Source organism: Cololabis saira, chromosome 2 (assembly GCF_033807715.1).
Source record: "Cololabis saira isolate AMF1-May2022 chromosome 2, fColSai1.1, whole genome shotgun sequence".
Taxonomy (NCBI): Eukaryota; Metazoa; Chordata; class Actinopteri; order Beloniformes; family Belonidae; genus Cololabis; species Cololabis saira.
This window is the reverse complement of record NC_084588.1, coordinates 28502864-28529623: the sequence shown is the minus strand read 5'-3', so window position 1 is coordinate 28529623 and position 26760 is coordinate 28502864. Positions and strand designations below refer to the sequence as shown.

The window sequence follows — 26760 nt, the reverse complement described above, 5'->3', positions numbered from 1 at the left end:
CAGTAGTTCTTCCATAGATTTAAATTTCTTTGCTGGTTTTACTGGGCTTCAACTAGTAAACAAATCTGCATTTACTGTCGTCAGCTCTCCCACTGCTCCCCATTCATTCCGTGTTATTGCTAGCCTTCCTGGACCAATTAGACACGTTACTGCCAGAGATATGCCATAATGAGGTTTTTTCTTTTCAAATTGAATCGCCCCACACAGAGGCAGGACTGAGCCTATGTGGGGAAAGATGCATTGGTTGGGTTGATCTTCACTTGGAGTTTAGAGGTCCAATCTGCTTATAGAATTAATGATTGTGAAAGCAGAAAACTATTTAAAAAAAATTTTTCTGAAGGCTCCTGGTATTATTGCCCTTTCAAAACATGTAAATATTGCTTCACTCCTGTTAAAATAGCAGCGAGGCACCGGAAAACTGGGTATTTAACAGCTTAAAACAATTTTGAACCTTTCAAAGCCAGGAAAAGCATAATATGTCTGCTTTAAATAACACCAAGCAAAATGTAGGCTATTTTCTAAAGCATTTCAATTACAGCTTCTTCAAAGACATTCACAGTTGTCTCAAAGCAGTGAAATAGTCGGAGCTGGAAGATTGCAGAAGTATTGCTATTTCATTCCTATAATTTTTTCAGGATCTCGATAAATACAGATGAAACTTTTGTCTCCCCAAGCTCCTCAGTGGAGTGCTGGTGAGTGTTACTGTCCATCACCTTCCTCGTTTCCATTCTTGACTATGCTCCAGCTTTACAATTCAAACAGTTACATTTATGATTATTTTTGACACACACAAGTAAACAAAAGCAAGCAGAACAAGCAGTGAGAAGGGCAATGCAGAAGGGGAAACATCAGCTTGACATTGATATAAAATCCAACGCAGACGCTGTTACACATCATTGCAAACACAAACAAATGCATGTGCAAATGGCTTCATTTAGAAAAAGGATGACAGCCTCCATTATGCTCACCTGTAAACAAACATACATACTTGTATCTCTCCATCTCATTCCCCAGGGGAAAGTACATTGTATAGATATCTGATAACAACAATGTGACAACTGAAGTCGTCAGGGGAGGTGTATAAGTGGTGGGCAATGAGTTGTAATGGAAAATCTAGGTAGCTTTTATTAGAAGGTCGTTCATGCCTCGCCAGGCTTTTAGAAATACTTTACATTTACATTACCTGTGCATTTTTACATTTCTTAGTGAGCTGAACACTAATGAGTGAATGGAAGGAAGAACGCAAGTTTTTGGTCAATAGTAACCCAGGGAAAGATACTGTTACGTGCTATTGCACTATTCCTTAAAATAATTCAATTCATGTGTAACATGCTGTCCTCTCTGTTCTTAAAGATTGAGTCTGAGTCACCCCTGTGCCCTCTTTGCCTCAGGAAAAGAACACTGCTACACATCTTCGGCTGCTGCTCAGCTGCTCTGAGACAGACACGACAGCACGGGGATCAGGTGAAGGCTGTTGTGGCAGATCCATCCAAGGCAAGCTTCCAAATGCGTTCGCAGCACTGGGAGTAATATGTTACAATAATCAATTCTGAGATCATTTTTGTGTCATTATTGTTGTCATATCTATTCAAGTAAGTAGTTGCTTGCTATTTTGTCAAACGAGCAGTATTCGACAATTCACTTTACCAAAAAGGCTGTGCATTTTGCAATTCCTTGCCACTAAACAAACAAAAAAGAAAAACAAGAGAGAGCAGGAAAGCAAATATCTGACCATTTCCACATCTCTTTAACTCCAGAACGTGATATTCACATTGCTTGTAAGACAAGTTGTGATAACGGTGTTTTTGTCATGAAACACTCGAGCATTATTTTGAATGTCTAATTGAAAAAGAAAAAACTTTGTACTGAAATACTTGATATAATAATTGATGTTCTTTGGCTAATAGATAACTGTCTGAAGGCAATGAAGAAATACACTTTCAATACATACCCTCATTCACCTGCATGTTAAGCACAACTCCACAACAGCTGTCATGGTACAACCCCAACCGCTGTTTTACATATATCACTGCTAATCTCTGTCTGAGGTAAATAAATGAAAATGTTGCTGGTTATATTACCATAGGATACTAAAATAAACAGTAGAGCTGTCACTTTTCTTTAAGATAAATACAAAAGTCTGTTATGCATTGAGCCTCAAATTACTGAATTCATTTTTATTTGCAAATAAAAATGCCAAATCAAAAAGCAATCGTGATATAACTATTGCTCCTGTCATTGCTTATTCATTAATTTCTGTTTGGGGAATAATAAAGGATTTCGAATTTGAATTTTATCATTACCCTGCATATTTCATCTTATAAACCCCAGAACTGTGGATGAGGTAGAGTCACATCAACACAGACAGCTGTTTTAACCAATGATGGAAAGAAATTGAAATTGGAAATTGAATTGGAAGCGTCACCGATGGGTCTCACCGAGCGCAGAAGAGCAGTGGCACTCTAGACAATGAGAGTGGACCCACTAAAAGTGCCATGTCATGATTCAGAAGCATCCAAAAATCCCTCTCTCTCTATTCACACAAAATGCGTCTGTAGTAGGGATGGGTACCTTTTACCGGTACCGATACCTTCACTTCGATAACTTTTTTCAATGCCAATTTTATGAAATGAATTGTAAAGAGTAAAAAATGTCATAACACATTACCATACTAATGTTGACTTTTATTTGTCACCTTTGGTAATTTGACTCTTAAGAAGTGTCAAACAAATAAATAAGTAGTGCAAAAGAACATTAGCAAACTGTAACATAAAAAAATATTTTTTGTGAAAAATATCTTTTGCAAACAAATAACATCAGTATTGTTTAGTGCAGACTGCAGTGCTGAACACTAAGCAGCTTTAAATCCCACAGATCTCACTCAGTAGTTATTTTTTAGGAAAATCATCTGCTTTCTCTGGTGACAGACCAGCCTGTTCCTGGCTGTTGGTGTTCCCAGCAGTACAAAATGTATACTCTGATGGTATGGATGATGCTTGGACACAGATACCTGGGGATAGGGTAGATGGCAGAGCTCTGTAATGCCGTATCTCTCCCCCAACCAACCAGCCTTTCCAATAGTTGACCACAATTTAAGAAATTAACATCTGTTTGTCATTAAGTAATTAGCTTTTGATTTAGCTTGATAGCAATGCACTGAATTTATGCAACAATATAATATTCAGTTAACATTAAATTACTCACATTTCAAGTCACCACGGTGCCCCGCTTAAAGGGGACCTATTATGGCATCTAATACCTATTTTAAACAGGCCTTGAATGTCTTAAAAACAAGCTTTTGGTTGTTTTTGCTAAATAAATTAGAAATTCAGCCTCTGAGCCATGTCTTTATCATCCCATTCTCTAAACTCCTTATCTATGGAGCGGGGCAATGATTGACAGGAAAGGGGGAAAAGGACGCATTTTTCACAGGCAAAAAACACCGTCATAAAAGAAGCCAGGCATGGAGTACTGGAGTGAAGTTTTTCTTGTTACACCCTTTTAGACACATTTGAGGGATATTGGCCAAGACTTTTTAATAGTGTTAAAAGCATGTTAAAAATTATGTCACAATACCTTTAAAGCAAGAAAAAACGTGTTTTTCATAATAGGTCCCCTTTAAGTTGCAGCTACGTTAACCTCAGTACACCTACATAACAACTTGGCTGAATGTTGCTAAACGTAGAGCTACCAGTTGAAATCCCAGACACTTTACTGTCCTCTGTACTGGATGAAGCAGAGCCTGGTGGCGGAGATTATGAGAGAGTAAAGTTGTGTGGAGTTGCATGCTCAGAGGAAGATAGATGGAAGAACAAAGAAAAAGCAGGTTCTTTATTGTGGTATGGCACATAGGTTCTTGCCGAATGTTTACAGCATCTCACCTTTGCTTTTCTCATTTGTTTGCTTGAGTTTTCTTTCCTCATTGGTCTCTCATTGGCTGTAGTTTCAACGGAGTCACCTGACGGCTCCTGAGATTAGTTTTCTGGACATCTATCAGCTGTCACCAATGGCTTGGCAAAATGTTGATAAGCATAAAAATTCTAATTCAAATATTTCATTAATACCTCATGAATCCACTAAGGGAAATGAATTGTTGCAGTAGTCATGCTCTGAGTCACAAAGACTCAAAGCAAATTCCCTACTAAAAATCTGCATCAGATCCATGAAAGCTGTGTAAAACTCGGATTTGACAGAAAAATGATGTGTATTTTCAACCTGCATCTGTAGACATGCTACACATTAAAAAATAAAGAGGGGAAGAAAAAATGATTCAGATGTGGAAATGTTGGTAATTTTAACTGAAATGCAGAGAAAAAGAACATTTTATTTTTCTCTGTGAGAAGGTGACTGGTGTGACAGGGACTGATAAGAAACAGGCCTGGAAAGAGGTGACTAATGGCGGTAATGCCGCGCTTTCTGTCCAACGACCTATTCAAGACGTAAAACGAAAAACGTTTGATATAAAGCTGTAAATACAAAAAAACAAACAAAACAAAAGAAAAAGCATTTCACTGCATGAACAAAACTAAAACTGATGAGGACTTGCACTTCATTTAAAAAGTAATATGCGTCCAAAGAAGTCAACAGAAAACTCTGAAGGTAAGCTTATACTTGTCATATTATGTGACCCTGCGACAGCCAGGAAAAGATTTGCTTCAACACAGATTAAGAAATGATGGGTAGGAATAAAATTTACAGCGCATTATGTACACCTGTACTTCAAGGCTGCTGGAACTACAAAAAGAGTATAAAGGTTATTGCCCAATAAAATTAGGTAAGTTTATTGTCAAAAAAACAATGAATTCCAAACATGCACTTTTTGAATCTATTTATTTATTTATGTATTTATGTATTTATTTATTTATTTATCTGGTAAACTGGAAGCAATTCACTTCCCGCTCACTTTTCCAACAATTAAGATAAATGTGCTGCAGTTCTGTTTAATTATCATCATTAAAACACATCATTAAAACATCATTTTATCATTTATCAAGTTGTAAAAATAACAAACAATATTTATGTGCACTCTTCTTTACACAAGTTCTAAGTGTGGTCAGCTGCAGGAGCAGATTTTGTTTGTGTGTACAAAAAGTTCAGGGCTACTAACATTATCACGAAGGCTGAAACAAACTAAACCTTGCTCTGCACAAGTGCTTCTGCTCATATGTCCATGAATGAAGCCCATTGACTGCAAATCAGGCTGAAACTGGCGTAGCCCAAAAGCAGCCTAAGAGCTAAAACAGCTTTGTACAAAAGTGAATGTTCCAATAGTTATTATCCATACATCAAATATTCACTCAATCCAGCTTCTTAAAAGTGCATTACAGCTCAAAAATCACACGAGATTACAAATTATACAAAGCCATTTATATGAGGCAGTCTCTCTCTTGATAATTTCATACTTCAAAAAAAGAGAGCAGGTTTCCGCTATTACATGACCTGTATTTCACCCTTGATTTAACAGACACTAACTGTGTGAATAATGCAAGACACAATTTCTGTATTCTCAAATCAGCTGCCCTGAATTAGACCTTTGACAGCTCTGTGATTCATCCAGTCAAGTGAAAGGAGGGTAAATATTGAAACTTCGTTTGAGGGGAATGTCTGTCTATCCTTTAGTGTGCACTTTACCTGAGAAATCTTTAAAAACAAATAGCTTCTGGGTTCCATCAGAGCATGAGTAAAGGTTGAAAGGGAACAATACAGAGAAAAGATTTGTAGACTCCCTCTAGTTCACATATTATTTTTCTGACTCATACAGGATTCAACTGAATGTTTTCTAACTACTCTACACCATATTTCCCAACAATAAAAACAAGTTTTTGGAGCAGTTTAATTATTATTGTGCAAGTGGAAAATATTTGTAACTTAGAAATCTTGGCGTACCGCTAGCAAATTAAAATTTGCCTTGCAGGTACATCTCCCATCCATTGGAGCACATTCACTCTGCCCAAAAGTCATGAGGACCCAATCAAATCAGTCTATCCTTGCAGCGAGAGTCTCTAGGCGGTATTGACTCAATGACGAAAGAGCGGTAATGTAATCTGGTTTTGATGGCTGCAGCTGAGGAATAGCTGACATTTGAATTGGCTTTGGCATCTACACTGTTTTCATACAGATTCAGTAAAAGAATCAGACTTTTTCTTTAAAAATTGAACAGAAGATGGCACTCAAACCATTGATTTGAAGATAAATGTATTTGCTATTTTTCGACAGCTTATGGCTAAAGTGTATTTTACCAGTTAGCACTGGCAGCAATATGAAAATCCACTAGTAGTTATTGTCTCGCCGTTGGTCCCCCTAGTGGAACTCCTAGTGAAAGAGGCAAACTAATTTGGACTTTCAGCCCCACAACTTGCCATCCACAATGAGAGTGAGAGTTGAAGTGCCCAATGCCAGCTGATATTCAGGAGTCTGAGTCCCAGCTTTTGACGAAATAGCAAGACATTTTGGCTGCCATGATCTTCCGTCACAATCTCTTAGGGATTGTGGTGGATGAAGCCAATCTCATTTACAAATGGTAAGAGGCATCTTGCTCTGACAATAAAGTAATTTATACAAGAAGTAATCTGTACAAGATTATGTATATCCATCTAACGTTAGCGGGTAGTCAGCTGTGTTTCAAACAGTTCCTGATGTGACAGACACTGGCTGAGTGTTAGAGCATTCCAATTATTCTGAAATTCTGCTTTCAAAAACAGCAACAATCCTTGGATTTCCTTTTTGTTACATTGGTGTCTGTTACTCCATCAAACTCTTTTATACACAACTTACTCTCCTGTTGACTCGTTTTCATCACTCTGAATATGTCACTTTGTTCGTTGCTCTGATTGGTCGTAGTGCTAACCAAGCGCATACAAAGGAAGTTTGATAAGCAACCGCTGGTGCTGCCCCTCGGATGGGGAGGCCCTATGGTTTGTTTTTAAGTCCTTACATCTTTGTAGATGTCTGATCCATCAGGCCACAATATTTGCACAATCAGAACGAATCAGGCTGTTTGTCATGACACTCAAAATTCAGTTCACAAAGCTCCCACAATGTCCACCTGTATCTAAGTGAATTCCCTGGACATCAAAAGACACACCACTTACTAAACAAAGGTTCACGGGTGATGGTGTATTTCAGAGTGAAAACACCACATGACATCCAGAGAATTGTCTGTAGACCTGTGAAACAGGATTGTGTGAGGAACAGATGTGCGGCAGAATACAGGAACATTTCTGCAGTGTTAAAGGTGCCAAAAGCACAGCAGCTTCTATCACTATAAAATGGAGGACAGTCAGAACAACCAGTGTGATCTGAGTAATCCGAAAGGGCTTTTTCAGACAGGTGTCCCACAGGATAGCGGCCACTATGAATGAGATCCACAATGAATTTGTGGAGATGGTTAAAGGGAAGTATACTACTGTTCACACCCTGATTGCAGGGCTCTATCAGGACTTTGATTATATGAAGTCTTTGGCCACAATTCCTGGTAAGGTATATTAAGGTAAAGAATTGAAAGTTTTCATTTTTGCATAGTCCTCCTTAAAGCCATGTTGAAATAGGGCTAAAAAAATGTGGAATACTTAAAAGGACTTGAAAGGTTTCCGCCGGCACTGGGATTTTATGGATGAGTGACATACCCAGCCTCCTGGCCAGTGAGAGACCATCAATATAAGCTGCAGCTGGTTTTTGTGTACAGTCCCCCTCCCTTCCTCTGACTGTGAAAGGCCTCCAGGACTACCAGAGCTCCACATGGAACCTGGACACCAGCTGATGTCTACTCTACCTCAGGGTGGTTCTTAGGTTAGGATCTCTCATGTTCAATTAACTGTGAACTAAACATTTGTGGTACACCTAATAATCCCCAAGAGCTTCTTTGCATTAGCTTATTTAAGTATATTTCCTCTCTCCTACCTGTAATGAATAATTTATCATTCCACCATAAATGTTTTTCCTCTGAACTGAATCCAAAACTGGGTTGAACCAAATCGCAGTATACCATGCAGACATGACTGTTTGTTAGTGTTTAAATCCATTATTCTAACACTTTGCTTTCGGAGGGAGGGTAAAGAGTGCCACTGGAAAAAAAAGATAAGTGCTGGTTCAGTAGCAGAGAAGTGGAAAAGGGGGAAAAACTCAGCAAAAGAGCAGAGAAGGAATGAAGAGCCAGGGGTGTGACGGTGACAGCAGTGCAGCTTTTGAAATCATTGATGCTCCCTCTTCAAGACTTTTAGAAGTCTAAGACTATGTTATTTTATGTGTCTGCGTTTGCACACGCCGACATTGTCCTCTCTCAGTACTGTATTGGCAGGAAAAACCTGTCTGTGCGTAGCTCTGTCTCACCATCTGTTCCTGGCTAGACTGCTGATATCTCGTCTTATAATATCCTGTCAGCCTCTCTCTGTGGAAGTGGGGTGCATGCCTCTTGTGTCTTGATTATTTCCTATCCTTTTTTATCCATTCATCCATCCATCCATCCATGCATGCATCCATCCATCCATTCATGGATGCATCCATCCAACCATCCATCCACATTTATTTTCTATGTCCTGCTTGACAACACAGGCAAAGCCAAGTTGCACATTTACTATTGATGCGACCGAGCTCTCTCGCTTTATTCTGGGCAAGAGGACAAGAAGCCACAAATAGCTCTCTGCCTTACTCATCCTGAGTGCCTTTCAGAGCCACACACGGCCCCTGTGGGTTGAAATAGGAGTCCCAAACAATATCTATGCTATCTTACGTAGCTGTTACGATTAAGAAATCACCACTTTAACACTTGTAGCAGACTGTAGGTTTCCAGGCAGGTTCTGTCCAGTTGATCTACACCTAAAAGATCAAGATTAAATGTCTATCAGAATGCTTACAAGAAGTGCATCCTTATCCAAGAGTCCTTACTGTTCAATCAGCTGTTAGAAAACCACAATGGCTGGGCGACCCAGCCAAGCGATGGGCAGCATTTGGAGGTCACGGCTTTGTCACAACACAAGTAGGTCTTTTCAGGGACACCTGATGGGGTGGGGTAGCATACATCACTGCTTCAGTGAGGTTTTTTTCTCTTTCACCTTCATTCTTTGCTTTTTTACAGGAAACATTTTCCTATAAAGAATGACAGCAGTTCAGCAAAAGCCATACAAACAAAAAAGATAGAAAGTTGTCTCACTATGAAGGTCACAAAGGCTCAAGTCAGATGGCACTCTTTTAATCTGACATAGTTAAGAAGAGAGCAATGCCACCTTTGATGCCACCAACCAGTCTCACAAACACAAATTTTGATGTTGCCACCAGCCACATACACATTCATGCTAATATGCTGCAAAAGGTGAAAGTGCTTCATTTTGATTAGAAAGGACAGTAAAACACACACACACAATTGCCCTGGCACTTTGATTAATTCCTGTGCATAAGATAAGTTTTAAGGTACAGTAAATCAGTTCGACCGACAACAGGAGCACAGCCATCTGCTTCAAGGTGTTTGCAGATTCAAATTTCCCTCATCTCAAACGTGTAAGCACTACCAACTTTTCCTGCAATATTTTCTGTCTTCAGACAGAACAGACTTTTCCACCATCTGGGGGGACGTGAATGCCAATAAAAATGCCTTTTCTCTAAAAAGAAACCGATCGACAAAGCTGTCCTATCAGAGATTTTTCAATACCTAAAAAAGAAAGTAGAAGCAGAAGGAGATATAGAGGTCCATATTTCTATTAGATCATTTAATATCATTTTTATGGGAATTTTGCTCAGCGATGTCAAGAAACAAATGCATTCAGCATGCATTCAGCATACATCCCCACTTTATCAAAGTTCTTTGTTTCCTGTTTCTAAATGACAGTAAACAACCTGTTCGGAAACATGACTGCGGGTCATGGTCTTTATTTTTCCTGGCATAATACTCACATTATAAAGTACTGTTTTAATCAAAACACGTTTCGCCAAAACGAACCAAAAAGCATGTTCACCTAGACCCAACCTCTTGTCTAGCATTTTACCAGAGTGGGTCGAATACAACAGAATACAGTACATCAGTCACATTTCCAACATAATTTTCCCATCATATTTGATCTTTCAGTGAATATCAATACTTGTAATATCAATATGTTGCAGTGACTTGAGCATTTATGTGTTTATATTTAAATATAATTCACTAAATAGTACTTACTTGAGATCAAGAACAGGCTGTGATCTCCTTCATTACACAAACAGCCCACTGTTACTTGAAAAATGTGATATCTGTACTGCTCTGCCTTCCACACACCCCTGACTCCTAAAACAGTTAACAAATGTGGAAATGCATTCACTCTCAAAAAAACTGTTTCCTATTAATGTAATGTAGCCAGTGATTGTGTTACAGTATAAATGGGGAATAAGTAAGGACATAATTTCTAGGAGACAGCACTTACTCTTTTTATATTTCCAACCCACCACTTCCATTAATGCCTTGACGCAAACACATTATAAGGAGCGTGTTGTTGTCTTGGTTCATCTCATTTACTAGAAACTGCATGTAAAAGTTTAAAAAAAGCAATAAGGGAGGCACAGATGCAACCTGTTGCAGAACTCAGATCATTTACCTTATAAATGTCATTTTATTCAGTTACTGAATAGAAATACATGATTAAATTAAATGATTATAAGTGATTTTACATTTTTCTAAACATTATAAGGTAGTAAGATGATAAATCTTAGGGCAATATCATCAGTGGTTCACTTGGCCAGCCATACCTGTCCACTTCATGATACCCATTCACAGCTATTTCCACCGATAATGCACCAAACCAATCACAGCGGGGTGGGCTTTTTGCAATGACAGGAGCATCCAAGAAACCATGATGGCTGCAGAATTGCTTATGACACCTTAGAACTCCTGCTTCATGCTTCATTTATCTTATGCCCATTGAATGATTTCCAGGGGACAGTGCCAACGGGCATAAAAGGAACCGCACCTGGACGCCAAAGTCAAAATCAATTAGAGGTAAATAATTTGAATGGCTGGCCAGGTTCATCAAGGGTAAGATGAGTTAAAATAATTATACTTTACATGTGGACACCTTCCCTTCAGATGACAGCTCTCAAATGTCTATCAAGTTAGTCCACTACTTCGGTGCTGGGAATTCAACATTATATTCCCTTTGAAATCATAATCATAGTCATATCATAGTTCTGACTTTAGAGTACAGTGTGAAGCTTCATCAGCAGCAGTCTAAATACAGTTAATGTGTAACCCGGAGAAATATCTAGAATTAGAAAAACATCTGCGCATTAACTTATTGGATTTGATATTGGGATTCAATTGCAGCATGAAAGTTTTAATATTGCAGTTTGTGTCTCACATTCCTATTTACAGATTCAGATCTAAGACCTCCTCATCCTTCTGAATTTCTGAAAAACCTTCTACATTCTTTTATCTTATTGGTTTTATTTAATTTATTTCTATTTTATTCAATGTCTGTATATTTTGAAAATGTCAATGTATGGTGTAAACCACTATTCGTCAACATTTTCAGGTCACAATGGTTTCATGCTTAACAGTCCAGTGTGACAGATGTAGTGATATCTAGTGGCATAAATTGCACATTTCATCCAACCGAATTCTCCACCACCTTTTCAGGAGTTTAGAAAAAAAAAGTGGATTGGAAAAAGGCCTCACTCCAGGGCCAGTGTTAGGTTCATCTATAATAATTTGGTGATGCAACATGGTGCAAGTAAAGAGAAAGTCCAGTATAAATTAAGCTAAGGTAAATAATGTGATTCCATCTTAGTGAAATCTAATCAGAATCAGAATCGGAAACCGCTTTATTTAGCCAAATGTACAATGTTCACGGGAATTTGACCTGGTAAAAACAGCACCACTGAGCAATAATATAACAATTAAAAATAAAAATACAAAAAACATAAGTAATTAAAAAATATATAATATGTATGTAATATGTACAATCACCAGGAGTATTTACAGGATGGCAAGAATGAAAAATGAAATAAAGTGTTCTTTAAGCGTCTTTTAGAAGCGGGGGGGCTGAGATGCCTTTATTTAAGAGGGTGGTCACCTGGGGGAAAAAACTGTTCAAGTGCCAGGTGGTTTTGGTTCTGATGGACCTGAACCTGCGACCTGATGGGAGGGGAGTGAACAGGGAGTGAACGGGGTGAGATGGGTCCCCCAGTATCCTCCTGGCCCTCAGAACACACACAGGCTACTGTTCGAGGCCCGTGAGATATCTGGCTGTTCGCATGATGCACTCCGGTTGTTCTTGGTGTGGGAAGAGGATGCAGTGAACCACACAGTGATGGAAGAGGTGAGGACACTTTCAATGGTTGCTCTGTAGAAGTGGGAACAAACCTTGGGGGAGACGTTCATCTTGCGGAGCAGTCGGAGGAAGATCCTCCGACTGAACATCCTCTGGTGCACATGCTTGATGACCTTGGACGAGTGTGTCTCCCACCACTGGTGATGGTGGTGCCCAGGAGCTTCACAGAGTTCACCACCTGAACTGTAGAGCTGTTGATGATAAATGAGGGGTGGGAGGGTGGGTGTCTCCGGAAGTCCATGACCATCTCCACCGTTGTATTGTGTACACCACGCTGCCAGCTGTGACACCGTGTCCCTGTATGTCTCATCGTCATCCTTGATGAGGCCCAGGACTGTGGTGTCATCAGCAAACTTGACCAGCTTGATGGATGAGTGGCTGGAGAGGCAGTCATTGGTGTACAGGGAGAACAGGTAGGGGGAGAGGACACAACCTTGTGGAGCACCAGTGTTGGTGATAAAGGGGGCCGACAGGTGGCTGCCAGCCCGCACTTGTTGATTCCTGTTGGTGACGAAGTCAGTGATCCACTCACAGATGGGACTGGTTACATGTAGCTGTAGCAGTTTGGTGTGCAGGCTGGGATGATGGTATTGAAGCCGAGCTGCAGCCCACAAACAGGGCCCTGACGTAGGAACTCGACTGGTCCAGGTGTATGTGGTGGAGGCTGAGGTTGATGGTGTCGTCAACAGAATTACTTGCTCTGTAGAAAAACTGTAGAGGGTCAAGGAGGGGGTCCGTGATGGGTTTGAGGTAGGACAGGATGAGCTTCTCAAGGCTCTTCATGACTACAGATGTCAGCACGACAGGTTTGAGGTCATTCAGGCACGTAATCCTGTCCTTCTTTGGAACTGGGACGATGATGGATGTCTTGAGCCAAGGGGACACACAACATTCAGAGAAGGACCGGTTGAAGATGTCTGAGAACACTGGTGACAGCTGGGTGGCACAGTGCCTCAGTGTTGCTGGAGAGACGCCATCGGGCCCCGGGGCTTTTCTGGGCTTCGACTGAGTGAAGACCTTGATAACGTCTCTGTTTGCGAAGGTAAGGGGGGGGGAGGCAGGCGAGGGGGGGGGGGGGGGGGGGGGGGTGAGATATGGGGTGCAGTGAGTTCTGGAGAGGGTGTGGAGCGGGTGTGGAGCGGGGCATGGGAGTGGAGACCATGGGGAGGCATGTGGTCTCTCAAACCTGGTGTAAAAGGTGTTGAGACCATCAGCCAGTCCGGGGGAGGGGGTGATGACAGGGCTTGGTTCTGAGGCTCCTCCACACAGCTTTAGAGTCCTTGGTGCCTGAATCACACTCAAGATGGCACAATAGTCCAGTTTGGCAATTTGAATGGCCCTCTTGAGGTCCTGTCTGGCCAGCGTGAATGTGTCCATATGACCTTCTCTGTACGCCTGTTCTTTCTGGCGTCTGAGCTCTCTAAACCGCTTGGAGAACCAGTGCTTTTGGTTATTGTACCTGGTAATGGTTTTGGTTGAGAGGCAGACCTGCTCACATAAGCTGATGTAAGAACATACAGTGTCAGAAAAACTGCCGTTGTCATCCTCAAGGGCCCTCAATGACTCCCAGTCAGTAAACTCCATGCAGTCCTAAAGCCTGTCCTTCGCCTCTAGAGTCCATCTCCTCACTGTAGTCCTGGATGTTTTGACCTTTTCAGTTGCTGCCTGTATGCGAGGACCATCTGTATAATGCTGTGGTCCGAGTGTCCAAGGGGGGCAAGGGGTATGGAGCGATAGGAGTGTTTTATGGTGGAGTAGAAGTGTAATATGGATGATGATATGATACAATTCTGCTCTAAATGTTCCACACTAAAACTTAAATAACTTTGTAAATTATGTTTACTCTTTTATCTGACACAATTCTTTAGTATCATACTAAGAGTTCAAGAGATGACATTTAGTTGAACAAACTGCTGTTTTTGTTGTCAGCATTTTACCAAACAAAAGCACCTTTTTGCTAGGTCCGTGAACGTTAATAATCCTAAAAAATCACGTTTACATTCTTGATCCCCTCTGGGGTTTCTCAAATGTTTCCAGTGATTAAAAGGCATAGTGTTGGTATCATTTTATCTTTTGCTTTCTGTTCAGAAGCACTCGCGACTTGCAAGCACAACATACATTTTTCTCTCAAAATCAGCAGTACCTTTCTCGCTTTCTCTATGCCTAGGTCTCCAATTATCTATTTTGGTCTTCTCCACCAGCCCCCCATCTGCCAGTAACTCTTTCAGCCCACACTGCTGCTACAGCGGTACTTTTCTTGATGCAACCTCAACCAGATTCCCAAAGCCTCTCTTCCATCAATAATTGTGAAGTGCACAGTAAAACCCAGACAAGATTAAAAGGGTCAAGTGATATGACCAAACAGAGGGAGGGCAAATAAAATGGACACCGGGATGCTGTCATTAACATATAGAAATGGCTGTAGCAGAGTTATATAAGAGCAGCACAAAATCACTGAACTACATGTAGAGACTCACATCATTGGAAACAGGTTGTTTTTATTGTGTTATTTGTGGCTGACATCCAGTATGTTTTTATTCTGACTGACATCTAAATTCCTATGACACAAAAGAACAATAAAAACATCTAAACAAAGACAAAGCGGCAATCTCAACCCATGACTGACAACCCAGACTCCCTTCAGATATTTTTGTGACATTAATATAGAGAGTAGCTTTGTGAAAACACTCCCAGTGTAGAGAAATGAATCACCCTCCAATAATAGCATGTTACCATAGATCTTGATCATTTTCTGGAGTGTATCTGCTTTAAAAGACAAACAGACCTTCCAATGTGTTTCACGGTGAAACCTTGTTACTGTTCATTCCTTTACTTTCAGACCTCCCAGCTTGAGGAAAATTACTGTGACAGTCTTCCCAAAAATTGATTAATTTGTTTTCCGAGTCCTTACTGAAAACAATTGTCCCATACCCCCACCCCATCTCTATGACACATTGTTTGGCCTCTACCTGTCTGAAATGTGAAATTTGATGGGTTCTTCTATCCCATTTATCTTTGGTTATAAATATGTGCGCAGCTAAGTAGAAGAGCAATATTCCTGCGTTCATGTCCTCGCCGTCTGCTCTCTTGAGTCTGTAAATCTAAGTGGCTTACTTCCATACACTGAAGCTCACAGTAAAACATTCAACAGACATACCTTTGTTTCCAGTTGTCTTAATTACTGCTCTGTCTCTCTCCTCTCTCTCATAGTTTGCCTCAAAACACTAATAAGATTCCAGTCCATTAGTTTTGAAGTTAATTACACTATTCCAGCTGAATCGGAATGCCACTAATATTGAGCAGTTATCTCTGACTGCTCATGGGCCAGATTAATAATGACTCTCTGTTGCACTTAGCTTTAAGGCGTACTCGATGCCTGACATGCACACCTGGCCCGTATGTCCATTGCAGAAAGATCTACAGACTACAGAGCAAGTTCCAAAATGAGTATTGCACCAATGGTCTTCTGGTCAATACTTGTGATGCTTGAAGTTAGTAAAACAATAAATGTAATTCTCAGACATAATTATGCATTAATAAGTGCAGAATCAGTTAAAAAGGTTATTTTCTTTATTTTCTTTTAAGCCTTTTATGTGAAGGTCCCTGTATCCCAGAGTTACAAACAAACGTCTACAGAGGGCTTTTTACCTTGTTTTTCTTTTTATTATTACTTTCTTTTGCATTCATTATAGACCTCTGAACAAGGAGGTGAGGCAAGAGGTATTTAATTAGTTGCAATGTGGCACTGCATTTTCAGCCTCATACTCATAGTTCACTACGCTTTAGTTTAAATTTTGCATTATGATCAAAAAAAGGTTCAACGTCTTATATAATGTTGAGGTTTAAGAGTTGTAGCTATGCAATAAAACAAGCAACAAGAAAATTCACAGAAAAGCTCTCAGACCAGCCTAAAATATACAAGTATAAACCATTTGTATCTAAATACTAAAACTGAAAAAATAAGTCAACATAGTAATCCTTAAGTGTTCTGTTATTTATTTTCCAATGTACCATGAAGTAATACATCACTTTTATACTAACCAAGGTTAATTGTGAAGGTGGGCTAACTTGACATCAGATGTAGCGATTTACCAAATTGAAAAGTGAGTAGCAAATGCTGCACAATAAAGCAGCGCCAGGAAAATGTTTTGTTTTGCTTGTTTGGTCTCTCTCGTTTTCTCTTTTTCATCACTTTTTTTAGCCTCCTAATCAATTCTGCTGTGATGTCCACTGTAGGTCTGTGAGTTAACGTCATCATTGTTAATGTGTGATACAGTGGCGTAAATTACACGCTGTTGTCTAATGCTACTTTGACTGTTTTTTGCTGATAGCAGGGACAGAGGACCATGACACCTATCCAATGCCTCCGAAGATAGCATACATTTTCAAATGAAATTTATTTATTTATTAAGAAAGTGTTGTGTTGCTTTAATTAGTGACATGTATATGTTTTGAATTAGTTTTTTTTCCACATAAATGACATCTTAAATGAGAACTTGAACCTCAATTTTTGACTTTTGCTCATAACGTTTTACGGTCTTCTTTAACTTTAGACAGGAGAGTAAGGCATACTGTACATTTCTTACAAAAAAGAACAAGAATACTGATTTCTTTGACCGCAAAGCACAATTTCACTGTGTGATGGTCTACCCAAGATGCCTCTGAGCCCAGAAATGTCTGCATATGGTTTAACATAAACCTTTTTCTTTTTGCACAGTAAAGTTTTAGGTGGCATTTGTTAATGTAACTGGATGGTGTAGTGTTTGATAATAGTTACCAGAGTAATCCTTTGCCTCTGTGGCTATATCAGCTGTTGAATCAGCTGATGAATGATGGTTTGTGACGCACTGACACTGAAGCATGGAGGTGTCCAGCTCAGACTTGCAGCCTTCTCCTTTATGCAATGAAATTCCATTCATCCATATAAGGTGACGATTCTCCAAGAGCTAATCCTTTACAATCTGCTTCAGGAATGTTGTTTTTAAAAATGTTAATGATTTAATTTCCTGCATTTGTTTAAAAAAAAAAAGAAATGACATCAACGATCTATACGAACAGCAAGCTGTGAACAAATTATGCATCTTCTCAGATATGTATATCATCAAATTTAACATTAATCTTACTCTTCAACTGCTATCGATCTCAAGAGAACTAATAATTATGTTCATGCTGGTGTCTTTTTACACATACAGAATAATCTTTTCAAAGGCTCCAAAACAAACAAACATTCACTTTTGTTTTAAAGATAAATTACAACGTATATAGCTGATGAACAATTTCCTGAAGTTAATCTAAAAAGAGATTGTGTCTGCAGGAAAATGTGTTGTCTGGACTGCACAAGGTAATACAACATGACAATTAAAGCTGGCGGCTGGGCTCTAACTTTCGAGTTAGAAGTCTGGGCTATTGATCGGATTCATTTTGACACAGCCTGTGAGCATAAAGCATCATCTGTTTTCAGAGGAGGACTTAAGTGGCGAACTACACAGAAAATTGAAGAACTTTACATCACCTTTAATGCATGCAGTAAGTTAGTCTATTTTAAAGTCAGGCTGCTTTGTGCTTTATTAATGTAGTGTTTGCTAACCACACTGTAATTAATTTATATATATTAGTATTGTCAAGCGATTAAAAAGATAGTGATTAATTAATTAGGACCTGTAATTCATTAATCGAATTAATCTCTTTTTTAATCTCCCCTAAAAATAGCTGAGAAAAGCCCTCAAATTGAGGTGTTTCCCTTTAAATTCATTACATTATTGTGGCAGATCAAAAGATTGATATATAAGAAAAAAAGTGGCTTTATAAAGTCATTTATTTTTTTAACAGACTTGAAGAGATACAGTCCTAGCCATTTACATCCACTTGGCAACAACATTTGCCAGCCTCTATATGGCAGACGTGCGCATGGGCAGGGTGCTCCCCTCCAGTTTAGTTTGGGGAAGAGCGTTGCTGTGGCTTGATAAAAGCTAACATCGTTGCTGCTAACGCTAGCTGTGGCTGAGCTCGCGACTGGGTGCTCTGCTTTTATGTGGTAGGCTAAACTTGAGCTGCTTCGGTGGTAAGCAAATTCCTTTTTACAAAGAACACATATCATTCTACCTTTATCAACGGGGCTGTGGGGGCATTTTAGAAATGTAAATTCCCCATTCACTGGACCGACAACTTTCACATTCTCCTCCATTTTCACCTCTCTTGTCCACTACTAACCCTCCCCCATGCCTGTCCAGCTACAATGGGAGTCTACCAGCGTAGCTAAACAAGCCAACAATGTCCACTTCAAGGTGGGACTGACCGTTGTTTCCCGCCCCTAACAACTCAAGCACGAACACAGATTTCATAATAAAGGCAACTCGCACACAGAAAAAGTAAAGTTAGAGATTAAAAAATAGATTAAGCGATTAAAAAACCCCACATACCCCACATGCCTGTCTGATATTCTCCACCACCACATCCCATCTAGAGCACTCCGGTCAGCCGACCAACTGTTGTTGGAAGTGCCCAGGACCAGGCTTAAAACCAGGGGGGACAGAGCCTTCACTGTGGCAGCCCCCAGACTCTGGAACTCCCTCCCCCTACACATCCGGGCGACCCAGTCTTTAAGTATTTTTAAATCTCAGTTAAAGACCCACCTTTTTCCCCTTGCTTTTAATTAGTGTCTTTTTATATTATCTTGTCCAGATTTAGTCTTTTAGCCCTTTTCTTTTCATATATCTCTTAAAAAATGTCCCTTTTTATGTCTTCGCTTTTAGCATTTAAGCACTTTCTGTGAGACACTTTGGTTGCGGCTCAGCCGTTTCTATATGTGCTATGCAAATAAAATTTGACTTGACTTGACTTCAAAAACATAATGCGCTAAATATGCATGTAATCAATTCATGGCAATTTGACACCCTTAATATACAGTATATATATGTGTGTTTGTGTATGTCATTCTCCGGTCTTTTTGTGTGGTAGAGATGTTCCAATAACTTTTTTTCTTTCCTTTGGGTACTGCCCAATACTGAGAACTGACCCGATTCCAGTGTTATTTTTAATTCTCATTTATTTATTTATTAGCAAATCAAACCTTTTTCCTTTTAACCTATCTCCATCCAACAGCTTATGTCCTACCACTTCTCCAGTTGAAAGGCAGCGTTGAGTAACTTCTTTTTTTTGGCTTTTAGAGCAAAAAAGCAAAATTGTATTTCAGTTTATAAAATCTAACCGTTACCCTTATTTTCAGCAGTATCAGCAGGTATTTTCTAATATGGGCATCAACAATACTCAAAGAACTAAATCATCCATCTCCGTCTAGTGCTCCCTGGAGGGAGAGCACTGGAGAGAATGCTCCCAAGCCTCTCCCACCCTCCGCCACTTAATGTGCATGAGCATGAGCCCTCCTCCTCTTGATGACTGGCTGGAGCAATGTTTGTTATGTTTTACCCTCTGCATCCATATAAAGACAAGGTCTGCCCACGAGATAGACTGCTATGGTGACGATATATTCACAGAATGTGACAAAAAGCGTTCTGCGCAAGAAATCGCTAAACCTACTTTTAACTCACCGACTCCACCTGATGTAATTGATTTGCATTTTGAAAAACTGTTCATTAATATTTCTAATTTATTACACTTTATGGGCTGATGAGATACTGGTTTTAAGCCCAATAGTTCAATTTAACCTCTTCATTAAACCTTTTGGCTCTTCGGTTCACATTCCTTCTCAGACCCACAAACACTGTCTCCTCAAGACACTCAGATACAGACACATACGGTCACATTTCCATCAGTTAAAAGATATTCATTTGATGTAACATGCATGTCAGACATGCTTACTGTATAACAACAACAACACAAACTTTTAACCAACTCTTTTTCCTTAAATTTGATGACTTATGTTACCGGGGCTGATTTTGTTCCCCAAAATAGTCACATGGTGACTCATCTTTTTTCCCAGGTGAACCCAAATCTGACAATAAGGTTTTAGATGGGGGATGATGCTTTGCACCTCTGTGTAGAGCACAAGGCACCACGTGGGGAACTCCTCACTAAACAGCATGCATACAGTCTGGTAAATGATAAAACATTAAAAATGATTTAAAAAATCATATCTCATATCATACCCACAAAGGTGAGCGTGAGAAGGAGACTGAGGTTCATTCCCATCCCCATCCAACTCAGAATTGAGTATAAGCTCTCCCTCCTCACTCATCAGTGCATTAACGGACATGCCCCCCAATACTTAATAGTACTACTCACCCTCCAGACCTCCTCATTCAACCTCCGTTCTGCATCCAAAAACATCCTCCAAGTCCCCAGAACCAAGCTTCGCACTATGGGCGATCGGGCCTTTTCCTCTGCTCCGAGGCTGTGGAACGCCCTTCCTGACCATCTGAGGGCTCCACAGACTGCAGAGGCTTTTAAATGTGACCTGAAAACTCGCCTTTTTAAGAAAGTTTATAGCTAAATATATCTTTTATATGCTCTCTTTTTAAATATATATTTTTTTTAAATTTCATGTTTTATTTTTCTGCTCTGTAGCACTTTGAGATTAGTAAATATAAAGTGCGTTATAAATGTATTATTTATTATTACAAAACTTGACAGATGCGCATAAAGAGTGAATTGACATATGACTTGTTTGTTTATCTCCATGGATATGAGAAACTACAACTTTAAATACATACAGTTTAGTTTGTTGCTCTTAAGTTGTTTTTGGTTGTTGTTTTAACTGACCAAACAGACTTATAGCCAAAAATGTCGGTGTTTCATCGTTATTTTCTTTTTTATTACTATACATCACCATACATTTGTGCTTAACTATATATATGTATATGTATATATATACACAGTATATATATATATATATATGTGTGTGTGTGTGTGTGTGTGTGTGTGTGTGATTATGTGTGTAAGTAGATATATACATAGATATAGAGCAGATGCAGTTAATAGAGACAGTATAGTGTAAATAAGTATATTTATATAAATATTTATATGGGCATGTGTGTACAAATATATAGAAATATTCAACTATGTGTATGTATGTATAGGTATGTGTGTGAGTATAATTACAGTACATAATAATAAAAATAATAATAATACTGTTATTTAGCAGTGTGAGTACAGTGTGTGAGTATTTATAAATATGGGTTACGGTAAATGATTAGTGAATGGGAGTAGGATTAAATTAATTTACACTTCTTCCTACTCCTTTTTTGCACATGTAAATTAAGTTATCAAGTGCTAAAGGATGGCATTCTTTGTTTTGTTGTTTTGTTTTCTTAAACTTCTCTTGAAGTGTTGTTTTTTACATGTACAAAATAAAATAAATAATTTTATTTTTTTTTTAAATAACTCACTCAGAGCGGGTGTGGTGGCCATAAAGGAAGTCCTAGTGATGTTTATTTAACCAGGCTTAATAATACTGTCTGCGTCATGTCCACAGACATCCAGGAGCAAACCCCCCCAGCATCAGGTGTTAGTCAGTGACCTCGACCTCAGCTCAAAGCATAAGAGTATAATCATCCTCTGTGGCTCCTGCAAATGAACCTATGATTATATATCACAGTGGAAAGGTTTGTGGGATTACACACCGTCTGCTGTCTAATGCTCCCCTCCGACCACGAGGATACACATCAGTGACGTCTGGAGGAAAGACAGCCACACACCAAACACCTTGAAAGCACACAAACAAGGCAAGGCTGCACACCGGTGTGACCTTGTGCGTCTGTGCTCAGGTCACCTCGTGTGGAAACGACCGTGGACGCGACCGTTTCACGGCTCATCCAAATCGAGCACAACAAGTGCTCAAGTGTCTGTAGTCTGACTCTCCTGCCACCTTGAGTGGATGCAACACCCCTTCTCGCTGCCATGCATGCTTTTCCAGCGCGTTTTTTGATGAAAGCCACACAGACAATAACGGACCATCACAGCAGTTACCATTTGCATGTTTGATTGACCCTCCCAGCACACACTTGACATCAACAAAACACACTCAAGGGCATGTTGGAAACCAACGCGAGAGCTTTGCATTTTGCAGAGAGATACTGGATTAAAATCATCCACCGACCGACGGCATGCCGAAATCTTTTGCTTACCTTTGCTGTTGTCTTCTTCTCTGTTGAGATGCATGACTCTCTCTTATCAAGTACTCATTTAGACTGTCTTTTTTCTTGTGGCAAAATCTTCTTGCTTTTCCGGACTTCTCGAGATAAACTCTTATTCCAATGTATTGCTGATCCTTTTTACCCGCTTATTGCTTTTGTTCGGCTGGCACGCATTGGACGCGCCTGCACTTATTACGCGTCCTCCTCCCCTTCTTCTCGTGTTGGAAAAAGCTAGTCTAGGTGATGTTGGGAGTCTTGTCTTTTCACTTTCTCCTTCTGTCTGGACTGTCTAAGCCCAGAGTCACTCAAAGGGCTGCTCGCAGAATAGGTTTATGGGAGGAGACGGCAGGCAGACGGGTGGGGTGACGCGAAGTAAAGCCTGAATTATGGTTCTGCGTTAAATCGACGCAGACCTCTACGCCGTAGGGTACGGCGTAAGGTACGCGACGACGCGCAACGTACGGTGCGTATCGCCGCGTAACCTACGCCGTAGGCTCTGCGTTGGTGTAACGCGGAACCATAAATCAGCCTTAAGTCGGTAGGAGGTCGTCTACTCAGAGCCGCTGACCATTTCATCTGAGCTCTTCATCGCGGCAAACTGGCTCTTTCTCTTCGACCTCAACAATGAGCAAGACTGTGGTGGAAAGTGGGTTCCTCATTTACCTAATTTGCATCTTTATGCAAACCATCATCCTTTCGAATTAGAGCACATAAACATTCCCATGAAGTGGAATATTCACAGCGGGTTATAGTTCTCCTTTTTGGGGTAATTTCGACGGAAAGCGAAGGGCAAAAAAATATGCAACACAGAATGACAGGGGTGTCTCTTTTGAGACTCAAGCATCCTCTTGCTGGTGCTTTGATTTCAATACGGGAAATCAACTATCAATGCTTTGTGGTGATAATTGAATCCGAGGATGCGTTTTACGCACAACGTGCCGAAGTTCGAGTTTGCTTTATTATTTGTTGCTCACGTGCAGAGCCTTTATCACGCGTTGTGTTAGTGCCAGTGTCATGGACAGCCAGCGAGCTGTCAGTATCATCAATGTGCCATTTCAGCCAAGAGGCCCATACAGGCAATCAGGAGCATTTACTCACCATTCACGTTCACCCGGAGCCACGCGCGGAGCGCGGCCTGCTGGCGGCCTCTAGTGTCCCTCATGCGCTCATACTGTTAGTCCATGGACCAGACCAGAGATCGGCACCACTCAAGGTGACAAAACTTGCTTATATTTTTTTGAACATATCCATCTCTGTAGATGATATTCTGGTATGATAACCCTTCCTGAGTGGCAGCTGTATCATAAATATCACAGTACTCGAGTTGTAAAAAAAAAATCAGGGGGGATGGTGGATTTTATCATATGGGGACAAATAATTTGTGCTGATTACAAATAATACAATATATTATAAATAATAGCACTGACCAAAACAGCTGCAGAAATACTGCAGGAATGACATAGCAGCAGTTAAATGCATTCTTCTGTAAGCTTTAAATATCCACTGGGCTTACATCAAATACATCAAAACACAACAATAAAAAACAGTTTTCTGAACTTATCAATATGATTCTGTCCTTCACAGGATAAGTAAAATGGATCACTGCAAAAACTCAAAAACAAGAATATTTCTAGTTAAAATGTCTCATTTTAGTAAAAAAAATCTCATTACACTTAAAACAAGACTCATCACTGGAAAAAACAACAATTTTCACTGGTTTCAAGTAGATTTTCACTTGAAATAAGTAGAAAAATCTGCCAGTGGAGCAAGAATTTTTTGCTTGTAATGAGAAGATAAATCTTGTCCCACTGGCAGATTTTTCTACTTATTTCAAGTGAAAATTTACTTGAAACAGGTGAAAATTGTCAAATAAGTTATTTTTCTGGTGATGACTCTAAATGTTGAAATAGCAGTAAAACCACATTCATTGATGAAATGACATAAGGGATGGAAAGGGGGGATGATTTTGACCGTTTTTATTTCAGGGGGGATGCCATCCCCCCTCATCCCCCCTCAACTCGAGTACTGGTTATCAGCTCATGAAGTTACCCACCCCCTTCAGAAAATTACATTTTAGATGCTGGTGCATATCCTGGTTTAGACTCATGTACAGGATATCTGACAATGTTTCACAATATTGTCTTTGGTATCATTTTAAAGGGGACATTTTAAGTGTTCATTCAAGCTAAGATGTGAATCTTTCTGACCGACATAGAGGTCACTGCAGCTCTTTAAACTATAAACAATACACATTTTTACACAATTTTCGCCTAATGATATACTATCTTTTAGCCCTGTGTCATCTAGGAACAACAGAGACACAAAATACAAAAACTGAAATACTCACAGGACTATAAGGATTCAGGAAATGTATAATATACCCCATACTATATCATTGTTACAGGTCATTGTGAGCCGTAAACTAGAAGAGCATCATTAGGCTCCTATGAAACTATAACAGCCACAAACTGGTCTTTATCATGCAGATACAGGACATAAAGGACAGCACATGAGATAAGGAACCAGCTTAGTTTAATAAACAACATTATAAACACAACAATATTTTAAACAAAATTAACATTGTTATTGAATATGTCAAGATCTGATTATAGTTAGGCTATCAAGTTCTGTGTGTACTTAAGATAGTGTTAAGAAGGTTAACCAAGTACAGAATCATCACATAATGTCACTCAAACTATGATACAGCTGCCACTCAGGAAGGGTTAACATACCAGAATATCATCTACAGACATAGATATTTTCAAAAATTATAAGAAGTTTTGTCACCTTGAGTGGTACTGACAAGTGAAATGGCGGGCTCTGGCTCATGGACTATATGTTATTAGGCTACTAGCTGATACATATTCAGGAAAGCATCGATAGCAGTTATTCGAAAAAACTTTTTCAATCTTTTGACGATTAAAGTCCAAGTGAAAAGACATTTTTTGATTCAAGTTATGTTGACTCTTTATAGAAATAAATTATCTTCATTGTTTTATTTTATAAACTAAAACGTGAGGTTAAAAGTTTTTTACACCCGATGCAAGACACAAGGAACATCGTTGCTTAGTTTAGTATTATTATTTATGAGGTCAAATTAATCATATTGCATCAGCATATGCAGTTAGAGCCAGATACATTTTCTCTTCCCATCATTCTGATATGAGTTTATTGTGGTATCATCTTTCCATATAGAGTATAATCCCAGATAATTAAAGGTTTTTATTTTATTTTATTGTTTATATTTTCTACTAAATTCTAATTTGACTTTCTGATCTTGAATGTTACCAGTTTGCAGCTTTTTGTAAAGCCTGTGTAAATTCGTTTTTCGCATTCATTAAGAATGAAGAATGGGTCATCATTGCAGATATTGACAAAGATATACCTACTTCCCCCACAATGAGCTATTCCTTTTCTGTTTTTTTTCTTTACCAAAAAAATAATTCTGCAACCATCCAATTTAGTTGTCTTCCACGGTCTTCCAGGCCTTTTGATGGTGTTGAGTTCACCACTGGCTTCTTTCTTTTTAAGAATGTATCAAACTGTTTGCTTGGCCCTATCCAACGTTTTTACCACCTCTCTAGATTTATATTGTTTGGTGTATTTTTTCTGCCTAATGATGGCGTCCTTCGCTTGCTTTGAGATGTAGTTGGACTTCATATAAGTAGCTTCCGTCAAATAGCTGTCAAATCCAAACTCAATACCTGATATCAACTCTGGAGCTTGTATCTGCTTCATTGCTGTTTAAGTGGAGAGGGAAAATGGATCAGACATGGCCAATAAATTAATTTCCCTTACGGGGATTAATAAAGTATTTCTAAATTTAAATTTAAATGAATTTCTTTTCAGTCTAATGTCGAAACCCATGGAAATGTGCTTTGTTTAAAATACGTGTATGAAAATAATTTATTAAATTAATCATCTTTGTACATGATGTGATATTTATTTCATTTTCTTTTTCTCATTTGTCTGTAATGTCCTGGTATAACTATTCTGCTTCACAGCACACGTTCTATATTGCCACCAGGATACCTAATTAATTAGGAAACAATATGAAAAAAAAGAAAAAAAAAAATATATATATATATATATATATATATATATATATATATATATATATATATATATATATATATATATATATAATTTTAATTATTTCTTTTTCTCAAATTGTACATTTATAAGTTATTAGATGATACATTGAATTTCACATAAATCTTTAATCTTATTTAGCTTGGAAGAGCTGTCATATTGTGATCGATAAAGTGACTTTACAACGTAATAGAAGGCCAGGCAGGCTCCATACATCTTTATCTTTGATACAGTGACCTGACAAACTTTTTTTCTTTTTTCTTTTTTTTTTGATAAACAGTAAAAGG

At 39.1% G+C, this 26760-nt stretch overlaps 1 protein-coding gene across 2 annotated transcripts in view; it reads right to left on the bottom strand.

The window, feature by feature from the left end:
* syt7b (synaptotagmin VIIb) overlaps positions 1 to 22648 on the bottom strand; it is a 190069-nt gene extending 167421 nt beyond the window's left edge. For both annotated transcript variants that reach the window (XM_061742547.1, XM_061742558.1), the window contains exon 1: positions 22373 to 22648. In XM_061742547.1, the coding sequence (XP_061598531.1) occupies positions 22373 to 22406 (34 nt within the window). In that variant the 5' untranslated portion in view covers positions 22407 to 22648. The remainder of the gene's footprint in view (positions 1 to 22372) is intronic.
* Between the last annotated feature and the right edge of the window lie 4112 nt (positions 22649 to 26760).